A 12,302-nucleotide genomic window follows, 5' to 3' on the forward strand; every position below is an offset into this window, starting at 1 on the left:
GATTGGATAAAAATATAGAGCAGAGGTCCATCAGTGGCTATTAGCCACAGTGTGTATATGTATATAATTTTTTTGTTTTTTGCCACTGTGTGACACAGAGTGTTGGACTGGATGGGCCACTGGCCTGATCCAACAAGGCTTCTCTTCTGTTCTTATGTAACACAAAGGCCGTTTTCCCACTCACGTTTTACTGGCGCCACGACCATCCTGACGCCGGCGAATCTGCCTGGATTTCGCAACAGAAGCACCGGCGCTCCCAGAAGCGCCGGCGCTTTCCGTCGCTAAGCCAGCGCAAACGTTTTCCTGCATCTTTGCTATTTCCGTTTGCGCTGGCTTAGCGACGGAAGTAGCCGGCGCTTCTGGGAGCGCCGGAGCTTCTGATGCGAAATCCAGGCAGATTCGCCGGCGTCAGGATGGTCGTGGCGCCAGTAAAACGTGAGTGGGAAAACGGCCAAAGTGTTGGACTGGAGGGGCCATTGGCCTGATCCAACATGGCTTCTCTTATGTTCTTATGTGACACAGAGTGTTGGACTGGAGGGGCCACTGGCCTGATCCAACAGGGCTTCTCTTATGTTCTTATGTGACACAGAGTGTTGGACTGGAGGGGCCACTGGCCTAATCCAACATGGCTTCTCTTATGTGCTTATGTGACACAGAGTGTTGGACTGGATGGGCCAATGGCCTGATCCAACATGGCTTCTCTTATGTTCTTATGTGACACAGAGTGTTAGACTGGAGGGGCCACTGGCCTGATCCAACACGGCTTCTCTTATGTGACACAGAGTGTTGGACTGGATGGGCCACTGGCCTGATCCAACATGGCTTCTCTTATGTGACACAGAGTGTTGGACTGGAGGAGCCACTGGCCTGATCTAACAGGGCTTCTCTTATGTTCTTATGTGACACAGAGTGTTGGACTGGAGGGGCCACTGGCCTGATCCAACATGGCTTCTCTTATGTTCTTATGTGACATAGAGTGTTGGACTGGAGGGGCCATTGGCCTGATCCAACATGGCTTCTCTTATGTTCTTATGTGACACAGAGTGTTGGACTGGATGGACCATTGGCCTGATCCAGCATGGCTTCTCTTATGTTCTTACGTGACACAGAGTGTTGGACTGGATGGGCCATTGGCCTGATCCAACAGGGCTTCTCTTATATTCTTATGTGACAGAGTGTTGGACTGGAGGCGCCACTGGCCTGATCCAGCATGGCTTCTCTTATGTTCTTATGTGACACAGAGTGTTGGACTGGAGGGGCCACTGGCCTGATCCAGCATGGCTTCTCTTATGTTCTTATGTGACACAGAGTGTTGGACTGGAGGGGCCACTGGCCTGATCCAACATGGCTTCTCTTATGTTCTTACGTGACACAGAATGTTGGACTGGATGGGCCATTGGCCTGATCCAACAGGGCTTCTCTTATATTCTTATGTGACAGAGTGTTGGACTGGAGGGGCCACTGGCCTGATCCAACATGGCTTCTCTTATGTTCTTATGTGACACAGAGTGTTGGACTGGAGGGGCCACTGGCCTGATCCAACATGGCTTCTCTTATGTTCTTACGTGACACAGAGTGTTGGACTGGAGGGGCCACTGGCCTGATCCAACATGGCTTCTCTTATGTTCTTATGTGACACAGAGTGTTGGACTGGATGGGCCATTGGCCTGATCCAACAGGGCTTCTCTTATATTCTTATGTGACAGAGTGTTGGACTGGAGGGGCCACTGGCCTGATCCAGCATGGCTTCTCTTATGTTCTTATGTGACACAGAGTGTTGGACTGGAGGGGCCACTGGCCTGATCCAACAGGGCTTCTCTTATGTTCTTATGTGACACAGAGTGTTGGACTGGATGGGCCACTGGCCTGATCCAACAGGGCTTCTCTTATGTTCTTATGTGACACAGAGTGTTGGACTGGAGGGGAGGGGCCACTGGCCTGATCCAACATGGCTTCTCTTACGTTCTTATGTACCCCACCCTTCTAAGGAGTCTCAGTGGCTTATAATCTCCATTCCCTTCCCTTCCCCACAACATGAGGCAGTTGGTGCTGAGAGAGCTCTAAGAGAGCTGCCCTTGAGAGAAGAGCTCTGAAACGACATGTGACTGACTCAAGGTCACCCAACTGGCTGCCTGCGGAGAAGTGGGGTGATTACAGACCGGCACTTTGGGTCGACTTGGAGACGCCTCTGAGATCAACTCAAAAAACCCTTCCGGATAGCAACATCTGCTGGCCGTCCGGATCCTGTACTTACCCATCCTGGAAGACGATCCACTCGGCTCAAAAAGGGACCACTGCAAAAGTGGTATCTTTTCGGTAGGGCGGCTCCCGGCCATCTGGAAGGCCGACGACCGCCCGGGGAGCCAGTTTGGTGTTCTGGTGAAGTGTGCGTACTCTTATCTGGGAGAACCGGGTTTGATTTCCTACTCCTCCACTTGCACCTGCTGGAACGGCCTTGGGCCAGCCAGAGGTCTCACAGAGCTGTCCTTGAAAGGGCAGCTGTTGTAAGAGCTCTCTCACCCACCTCACAAGGTGTCTGTTTGTGTGCGTGTGGGAGGGAGGGAGGAGAAGGTAAAGGAGATTGTGAGCCGCTCTGAGACTGAGATTCAGAGTATAGGGCGGGATATAAATCCAATATCATCATAGCGTTGGCTTTTCCTATTGCAGTTGCACACTGTCTCTCCTGCTTCACTTCTGGTATCTGATGAGACTGAGTGGGGCTGGGCCCCCGTCCTGGTCGTGGCAAGAGAGAAGCAGAGGTGGTTGGCCATTGCCTGTCTCTGTGTAGAGACCCCGCCCTTCCTTGGGGGGTCTCCCACCCAAGGACTAACCAGGGTCAAACCTCAGCTCCCAAGATCCAGCTACCCTGGACTCTACCCAGGTCAGGGCCAAAGACATACAGAGGTGGTTTGCTGTTGCCTGACTCTGCATAATGACCAGGGTTAGGTCATTTTGCAGAAAAATAGGTGGTGGAGCTCATCCAGGGATTGTTATGCAGCTGCACCTGCTATTCCATGGACAAGGAGATGGAACTCTCAGGAGGGGGAGGTGGGACTCTCAGAAGGAGGAGGTGGAACTCTCAGAAGGGGAGGTGGGACTCTCAGAAGGAGGAGGAGGAACTCTCAGAAGGGGGTGGGACTCTCAGGAGGGGGAGGTGGAACTCTCAGAAAGGGGAGGTGGGACTCTCAGAAGGGGGAGGTGGAACTCAGAAGGGGGAGGTGGAACTCTCAGAAGGAGGAGGTGGGACTCTCAGAAGGAGGAGGAGGGACTCTCAGAAGGAGGAGGAGGGACTCTCAGAAGGAGGAGGTGGGACTCTCAGAAGGAGGAGGAGGGACTCTAAGAAGGAGGAGGTGGGACTCTCAGAAGGAGGAGGTGGGACTCTTAGAAGGAGGAGGTGGGACTCTCAGAAGGGGAGGTGGGACTCTCAGAAGGAGGAGGAGGGACTCTCAGAAGGAGGAGGTGGGACTCTCAGAAGGAGGAGGTGGGACTCTCAGAAGGAGGAGGAGGGACTCTCAGAAGGGGAGGTGGGACTCTCAGAAGGAGGAGGTGGAACTCTCAGAAGGGGGTGGGACTCTCAGGAGGGGGAGGTGGAACTCTCAGAAAGGGGAGGTGGGGCTCTCAGAAGGGGAGGTGGAACTCTCAGAAGGAGGAGGCGGGACTCTCAGAAGGAGGAGGTGGGACTCTCAGAAGGAGGAGGAAGGACTCTCAGAAGGAGGAGGGACTCTCAGAAGGGGAGGTGGGACTCTCAGAAGGAGGAGGTGGAACTCTCAGAAGGCGGTGGGACTCTCAGGAGGGGGAGGTGGGACTCTCAGAAGGAGGAGGTGAAACTCAGAAAGGTTAGGTCGGACTCTAAGAAGGGGGAGATGGGACTCTCAGAAGGAGGAGGTGGAACTCTCAGAAGGGGGAGGTGGGACTCTCAGAAGGAGGAGGTGGAACTCTCAGAAGGTGGGGTGGGACTCTCAGGAGGGGGAGGTGGGACTCTCAGAAGGAGGAGGAGGGACTCTCAGAAGGAGGAGGGACTCTCAGAAGGGGAGGTGGGACTCTCAGAAGGAGGAGGTGGAACTCTCAGAAGGGGGTGGGACTCTCAGGAGGGGGAGGTGGAACTCTCAGAAAGGGGAGGTGGGGCTCTCAGAAGGGGAGGTGGAACTCTCAGAAGGAGGAGGCGGGACTCTCAGAAGGAGGAGGTGGGACTCTCAGAAGGAGGAGGAGGGACTCTCAGAAGGAGGAGGTGGGACTCTCAGAAGGAGGAGGGAGGAGGTGGGACTCTCAGAAGGAGGAGGTGGAACTCTCAGAAAGGTTCAGGAGCTGTGCTCCTGTGAGCTCCCACAGAATCCGAGGCCTGATTATGACCCTGGGCTGCCTTGGGGGGTCTCCCACCCAAGGACTAACCAGGGTCAAACCTCAGCTCCCAAGATCCAGCTACCCTGGACTCTACCCATGTCAGGGCCAAAGACATACAGAGGTGGTTTGCTGTTGCCTGACTCTGCATAATGACCAGGGTTAGATCATTTTGCAGAAAAATAGGTGGTGGTGCTCATCCAGGGATTGTTATGCAGCTGCACCTGCTATTCCATGGACAAGGAGATGAAACTCTCAGGAGGGGAGGTGGAACTCTCAGAAGGAGGAGGCGGAACTCTCAGAAAGGGGAGGTGGGACTCTCAGAAGGGAGAGGTGGGACTCTCAGAAGGAGGAGGTGGAACTCAGAAAGGTTAGGTCGGACTCTAAGAAGGGGGAGATGGGACTCTCAGAAGGAGGAGGTGGAACTCTCAGAAGGGGGAGGTGGGACTCTCAGAAGGAGGAGGTGGAACTCTCAGAAGGTGGGGTGGGACTCTCAGGAGGGGGAGGTGGAACTCTCAGAAAGGGGAGGTGGGACTCTCAGAAGGGGGAGGTGGGACTCTCAGAAGGAAGAGGTGGAACTCTCAGAAGGAGGAGGCAGGACTCTCAGAAAGAGGAGGAGGGACTCTCAGGAGGAGGAGGAGGAACTCTCAGAAGGAGGAGGCGGGCTCTCAGAAGGAGGTGGGACTCTCAGAAGTTGGAGGTGGGACTCTCAGAAGGAGGAGGTGGAACTCTCAGAAGGAGGAGGAGGGACTCTCAGAAGGAGGAGGTGGGTCTCTCAGAAGGAGGAGGCGGGACTCTCAGAAGGAGGAGGTGGGACTCTCAGAAGGAGGAGGTGGGACTCTCAGAAGGAGGAGGTGGGTCTCTCAGAAGGAGGAGGAGGAACTCTCAGAAGGTGGGGTGGGACTCTCAGGAGGGGGAGGTGGAACTCTCAGAAAGGGGAGGTGGAACTCTCAGAAGGGGGAGGTGGGACTCTCAGAAGGAGGAGGTGGAACTCTCAGAAGGTGGGGTGGGACTCTCAGGAGGGGGAGGTGGAACTCTCAGAAAGGGGAGGTGGGACTCTCAGAAGGGGGAGGTGGGACTCTCAGAAGGAAGAGGTGGAACTCTCAGAAGGAGGAGGCAGGACTCTCAGAAAGAGGAGGAGGGACTCTCAGGAGGAGGAGGTGGAACTCTCAGAAGGAGGAGGCGGGCTCTCAGAAGGAGGTGGGACTCCCAGAAGTTGGAGGTGGGACTCTCAGAAGGAGGAGGAGGGACTCTCAGAAGGAGGAGGTGGGTCTCTCAGAAGGAGGAGGCGGGACTCTCAGAAGGAGGAGGTGGGACTCTCAGAAGGAGGAGGAGGGACTCTCAGAAGGAGGAGGTGGGTCTCTCAGAAGGAGGAGGCGGGACTCTCAGAAGGAGGAGGTGGGACTCTCAGAAGGAGGAGGTGGGACTCTCAGAAGGAGGAGGTGGGTCTCTCAGAGGGAGGAGGTGGAACTCTTAGACAGGTTCAGGAGCTGTGCTCCTGTGAGCTCCCACAGAATCCGAGGCCTGATTATGACCCTGGGCTGCCTTGGGGGGTCTCCCCCCCAAGGACTAACCAGGGTCAAACCTCAGCTCCCAAGATCCAGCTACCCTGGACTCTACCCAGGTCAGGGCCAAAGACATGCAGAGGTGGTTTGCTGTTGCCTGACTCTGCATAGTGACCCTGCCGTGGTGGTTGCCCACCCAAGGACTATTGAGGGCCGACTGAGCTTAGATTCTGGGATCTGACGAGGCTGGGCTAGCCTGGACCATGCAGGTCAGGGCGAAAGGTACACGGAGGTGGTTTACCGCTGCCTGCCTCCTTGCAGAGACACTGGACTTCCCTGGGAAGCCCCCCATCGAAAAACCAAGCTGGGTTGTCTCTGCTCAGCTTCCAAGAGCTGACCCGATTGGGCTAGCCTGGGCCATTCAGGTCGGAGCAGAAATAGTCTGCTGTCGCCTGCCTCTGCGTTGCTATCTTGGACTTCCTTGGTGGCCTCCCATCCAAAGGGAAGGAAAAGGAAAGGTCCCCTATGCAAGCACCCGTCGTTTCCGACTCTGGGGTGACGTTGCTTTCACAACGTTCCCATGACAGACTTTTTACGGGGTGGTTTGCCCTTGCCTTCCCCACTCATCTACGCTTTCCCCCCAGCAAGCTGGGGACACGTTTGACCGACCTCGGAAGGATGGAAGGCTGAGTCAACCTCAAGCCGGCTACCTGAAAACCCAGCTTCTGCCGGGGATTGATCTCAGGTCGTGAGAAGAGCTTAGGACTGCAGTACTGCAGCTTTACCACTCTGCGCCACTGGGCTCCTTCAGTGTAGATAGGAAAGGAAAGGTCCCCTGTGCAAGCACCAGTCGTTTCCGACTCTGAGGTGACGTTGCTTTCACAACATTTTCATGACAGACTTTTTACGGGGTGGTTTTGCCATTGCCTTCCCCAGTCATCTACACTTTCCACCCAGCAAGCTGGGGACTCATTTGACTGACCTTGGAAAGATGGAAGGCTGAGTCAACCTCGAGCCGGCTACCTGAAAACCCAGCTTCCGCCGGGGATCGAACTTAGGTCGTGAGCAGAGCTTAGGACTGCAGTACTGCAGCTTTAACACTCTGCGCCACGGGGCTCCCATCCCAAGACCTTCCTTAGCTTCCGAGATCTGACAGGATCAGTCTAGCCTGGGCTGTCCAAGGAGATACTTCATGACTAGCAAAAGACTTGGGGATATATGACCGGTAGATGGAGTATTTATTGACTTATCACAGTTTTACCAAGCTTTCCGCCAGCTGCAGCTGGGTAACTAACTCCCGAGCGTGCGTACAAAAGAAAAAAAAAGAAGGGAAAGCGCCAGTGCAGTGATGGGCAGAGGAAAGAGGCATCTGCCCCTCAGCGTTCGCCGCTTCCCTTCCTTGTGCAGTTCAAGGATCACACGCAGACAGAGCGCAGCCCCTCTGCTCAGCGAAACCGGGAATCCCACTGTGTGAATCAGCCGGTTGCTTCTCTCGTTTCTGTTTCTTGGGCTTGCGGCGCTTCTGGCCTTTGCTCTGGTACTTCGTCCAGGTGGGTTTCTTCCTTCGGCTCTTCCTGGGACTTGTTCTCCTTCCGGTACAGGAAGTAGACGACCACCAAGCAGAGAAAACAGCAGACTTCGAACCCGAGTTGAATGCCGATGAAGCTGCAGGCCCAGAAAAAGAAGGGAGCACGTCAGGGCAGGATTCAGGCAGGGCCATATTAACAATTATGTCAAGAAGGGGCCCTGGGCCAGCTCCCCCCCCCATCCGATTCCCTCCCCCCTGCTTGCAGCCCTTCCAGGCGCTCCGACTCCGATAACTTGCGATGGGGGCCCTGAAATTTTTACTGCCTAGGGGCCTCCTATCAAGCATCGATATTTCACAATAATCAATCGTTTGTTTTTTTATCAAAAGTTGCTTTATTGTAAAACTCCATAGCTTGCTCCAAGGACGGACTTCTTGGAAGTAACGGCATACATAGTATTGAATAGTATCTTATAGGCAAATGTCAAAAGGCTGGGTTACAGATAACTTCAAAAGAATAACATAAAGATGCAAATTGCGTTGCGGGTTCAAAGGCTACTCACTAGTATCTCTTTTATGACTAAGGAATGTTAGCTAGAAGAAACATCTCCCTTTCTCACACATTCTCTGAGAGCTGATAAGACCTGGCTGTGTGAATCTGGGGGAGAGGCATTTTACACCGTTAATGCAAGGTTACTCTAAGCATCCTGGGGCTAGATGGATTTATTATTCATCCATTGGAAGGATGAGGGGGGGTGGGGTTAGAAGGAGAAAGGGGAAAAGGCAAAGGTGAGGCTCTGCTTTACCTCTGGCCTGTCTACTGAGCACCTATAAAACAGTAATTAGAAATAATATGCTTGACAGTTGAATCCAGCACTGGATATAGGGCTGCTTAAGGAAGCATCTACCAAACAAAATAACCTGAGGACAGTGTAGGGTTGTGGACTCAAAGTTGGGAAATTCTTGCTAATTCGGGGGTGAAGCTCAAAAGGGGATGTGATTTTTAGGGTTGCCAACCTCCAGGTGGGTACTTAGCAAAACATGAAGCTATAGTGCATAGGTTGAGCAACAGCAAAATAAACAACGCCGTACCTTACTTAAATCAGCATGTTATAATTGTTATTCACACACTCATTTATTTATTTTATTTTATTTCTTTCTGTGAATTTATATTCCGCCCTTTCCCAGAATGGACTCAGGGCAGATTCCAACACGTCAAGCAATTAAAACCAACAGCCGCACTACAACAATCAATAAATAAACAGTAAAACAATCAAACAAATTAGGACATATCAAGAAGTTAAAACGGTTCAACCGGTAGCTCGGATTTAACTTGGCAGCGTGGATAGTGTGGACACTTAAATTCACAGCTTGGCGTCCAAAGATGCCAACTATATTGGCCTGATTTTCCTCCAGTCCAGATGGCAGTCTGTGCTGGAAGGCCAGTTAGATGGTATAGCAAGATAAGGAAACCTGCCCGCTTCAACCAAAGGCCTGGCGGAACAGCTCCGACTTACAGGCCCTCTGGAATGGCAACAAATCCAAAAGGGCCCGAACCTCTAACCATACAAAGTTACATTTCCAGAGCCATAATTTGTGTCTAGAATGCAAAAAAGAAGTCCATGTAGAAGTCTCTTAATCAGTTTCCAAAACTGGTCAATTTCCAGAAGTGAACCTATGAAACTACCTTATACTGAATCAGACCCTCAGTCCATCAAAGTCAGTATTGTCTACTCAGACTGGCAGCAGCTCTCCAGGGTCTCAAGCTGAGGTTTTTCACGCCTACTTGCCTGGACCCTTTTAGTTGGAGATGCCGGGGATTGAACCTGGGACCTTCTGTTTACCCAGCAGATGCTCTACCACTGAGCCATAGCCCCATTCATGGCTCTCCAGGGTCTCCAGCTGAGGTTCTTCACGCCTATTTGACTGGACCCTTTTTAGTTGGGAGATGCCAGGGATTGAACCTGGAACCTTCTGCTTACCCAGCAGATGCTCTACCACTGAGTCATAGCCCCATTAATGGCTCTCCAGGGTCTCCAGCTGAGGTTTTTCATGCCTACTTGCCTGGACCCTTTGTAGTTGGAGATGCCGGGGATTGAACCTGGGACCTTCTGCTTACCAAGCAGATGCTCTACCACTGAGTCATAGCCTCATTAATGGCTCTCCAGGGTCTCCAGCTGAGGTTTTTCACGCCTACTTGCCTGGACCCTTTTAGTTGGGAGATGCTGGGGATTGAACCTGGGACCTTCTGCTTACCAAGCAGATGCTCTACCACTGAGTCACAGCCCCATTCATGGCTCTCCAGGGTCTTCAGCTGAGTTTTTTCATGCCTGTTTTCCTGGACCATTTTTAGTTGGAGATGCCGGGGATTGAACCTGGGACCTTCTGTTTACCCAGCAGATGCTCTACCACTGAGCCATAGCCCCATTCATGGCTCTCCAGGGTCTCCAGCTGAGGTTCTTCACGCCTATTTGACTGGACCCTTTTTAGTTGGGAGATGCCAGGGATTGAACCTGGGACCTTCTGCTTACCCAGCAGATGCTCTACCACTGAGCCACAGCCCCATTCATGGCTCTCCAGGGTCTCCAGCTGAGGTTATTCATGCCTACTTGCCTGGACCCTTTTTAGTTGGAGATGCCGGGGCTTGAACCTGGGACCTTCTGCTTACCAAGCAGATGCTCTACCACTAAGCCACAGCCCCATTCATGGCTCTCCAGGGTCTCCAGCTGAGGTTATTCATGCCTACTTGCCTGGACCCTTTTTAGTTGGAGATGCCGGGGCTTGAACCTGGGACCTTCTGCTTACCAAGCAGATGCTCTACCACTGAGCCACAGCCCCATTCATGGCTCTCCAGGATCTCCAGCTGAGGTTTTTCATGCCTACTTGCCTGGACCCATTTTAGTTGGAGATGCCGGGGCTTGAACCTGGGACCTTCTGCTTACCAAGCAGATGCTCTACCACTGAGCCACAGCCCCATTCATGGCTCTCCAGGGTCTCCAGCTGAGGTTATTCATGCCTACTTGCCTGGACCCTTTTTAGTTGGAGATGCCGGGGCTTGAACCTGGGACCTTCTGCTTACCAAGCAGATGCTCTACCACTGAGCCACAGCCCCATTCATGGCTCTCCAGGATCTCCAGCTGAGGTTTTTCATGCCTACTTGCCTGGACCCATTTTAGTTGGAGATGCCGGGGCTTGAACCTGGGACCTTCTGCTTACCAAGCAGATGCTCTACCACTGAGCCACAGCCCCATTCATGGCTCTCCAGGGTCTCCAGCTGAGGTTATTCATGCCTACTTGCCTGGACCCTTTTTAGTTGGAGATGCCGGGGCTTGAACCTGGGACCTTCTGCTTCCCAAGCAGATGCTCTACCACTAAGCCACTATCCCTCCCCAAGTGTTCCTCTGAGCTCTTGGCTTTTGATAGGTGACACGTCTCCTGGGTTTAAACTGGACTTGTTTCAATAGGCTCTCCCTTCACCAAATCACCATCATTAAATTTGGAACCGCTGCTCAAAATACAGTTTCACAAAGGCACAAGTCCAGCCAGTGATACAGGCAGTCTAGTTGTATTTTGAGCAGCGGTTCCAAATTTAATGATGATTTGAAGAACAGCCTCTTGAAACACGTTCAGTTTAAACCCGGGAGACGTGTCATCACTTATCTGAAGCCAACAGCTCAGAGGAACACTACTGGAAATTGACCAGAGTTTTGAAACTGCTTCTGCATGGACTTTTTTGCATTCTAGACACTGAATAAAGGCTCTGGAAATGTAACTTTGTATTGTTGAGTGCATGAGCGTGTGAATAACAATTATAAAATGCAAATTTAAGTGAGCCCTGTGGCGCAGAGTGGTACTCTGTACTACAGTCATAAGCTCTGCTCACGACCTGAGTTCGATCCCGGTGGAAGCTGGGTTCAGGTAGCCGGCTCGAGGTTGACTCAGCCTTCCATCCTTCCGAGGTCGGTCAAAGGAGTCCCCAGCTTGGTGGGGGGAAAGCTTCCGCTGGGATCGAACTCAGGTCATGAGTAAAGGGCTCCGACTGCAGTACTGCAGCTTTACCACTCTGTGCCACGGGGCTCCTCACCTTATTATTACCATCCTACTATTATATTCCTGTAAAATGTGCCCAATGGAAATTGCTGCAAACAATGAGGATAAATGATTTAGAGTTGGGAGTGAGCAGTGAAGTGGCCAAGTTTGCGGATGGCACTAAATTGTTCAGGGTGGTGAGAACCAGAGAGGATTGTGAGGAACTCCGAAGGGATCTGTTGAGGCTGGGTGAGTGGGCGTCAACGTGGCAGATGCAGTTCAGTGTGGCCAAGTGCAAAGGAATGCACATTGGGGCCAAGAATCCCAGCTACAAATACAAGTTGATGGGGTGTGAACTGGCAGAGACTGATCAAGAGAGAGATCTTGGGATCGTGGTAGATAACTCACTGAAAATGTCAAGACAGTGTGCGTTTGCAATAAAAAAGGCCAACGCCATGCTGGGAATTATTAGGAAGGGAATTGAAAACAAATCAGCCAGTATCATAATGCCCCTGTATAAATCGACGGTGTGGTCTCATTTGGAGTACTGTGTGCAGTTCTGGTCGCCGCACCTCAAAAAGGATATTATAACATTGGAGAAAGTCCAGAAAAGGGCAACTAGAATGATTAAAGGGCTGGAACACTTTCCCTATGAAGAAAGGTTGAAACGCTTGGGACTCTTTAGCTTGGAGAAACGTCGACTGCGGGGTGACATGATAGAGGTTTACAAGATAATGCATGGGATGGAGAAAGTAAAGAGGTACTTTTCTCCCTTTCTCACAATACAAGAACTCGTGGGAATTTGATGAAATTGCTGAGCAGACAGGTTAAAACGGATAAAAGGAAGTACTTCTTCACCAAAGGGTGATTAACATGCGGAATTCACTGCCACAGGAGGTGGTGGC

General features: G+C 52.2%; 1 protein-coding gene across 1 annotated transcript in view; it reads right to left on the reverse strand.

Moving 5' to 3' along the window:
- Positions 1-7,068: 7,068 nt before the first annotated feature.
- Positions 7,069-12,302, reverse strand: part of LOC132569170 (solute carrier organic anion transporter family member 2B1-like) — a 171,745-nt gene continuing 166,511 nt past the window's right edge. The window contains 1 exon segment of the mRNA XM_060235358.1: positions 7,069-7,508. Within this exon segment, the coding sequence (XP_060091341.1) occupies positions 7,319-7,508 (190 nt within the window). The 3' untranslated portion in view covers positions 7,069-7,318.

The sequence above is a fragment of the Heteronotia binoei genome, chromosome 3, assembly GCF_032191835.1.
Source record: "Heteronotia binoei isolate CCM8104 ecotype False Entrance Well chromosome 3, APGP_CSIRO_Hbin_v1, whole genome shotgun sequence".
NCBI lineage: Eukaryota > Metazoa > Chordata > Lepidosauria > Squamata > Gekkonidae > Heteronotia > Heteronotia binoei.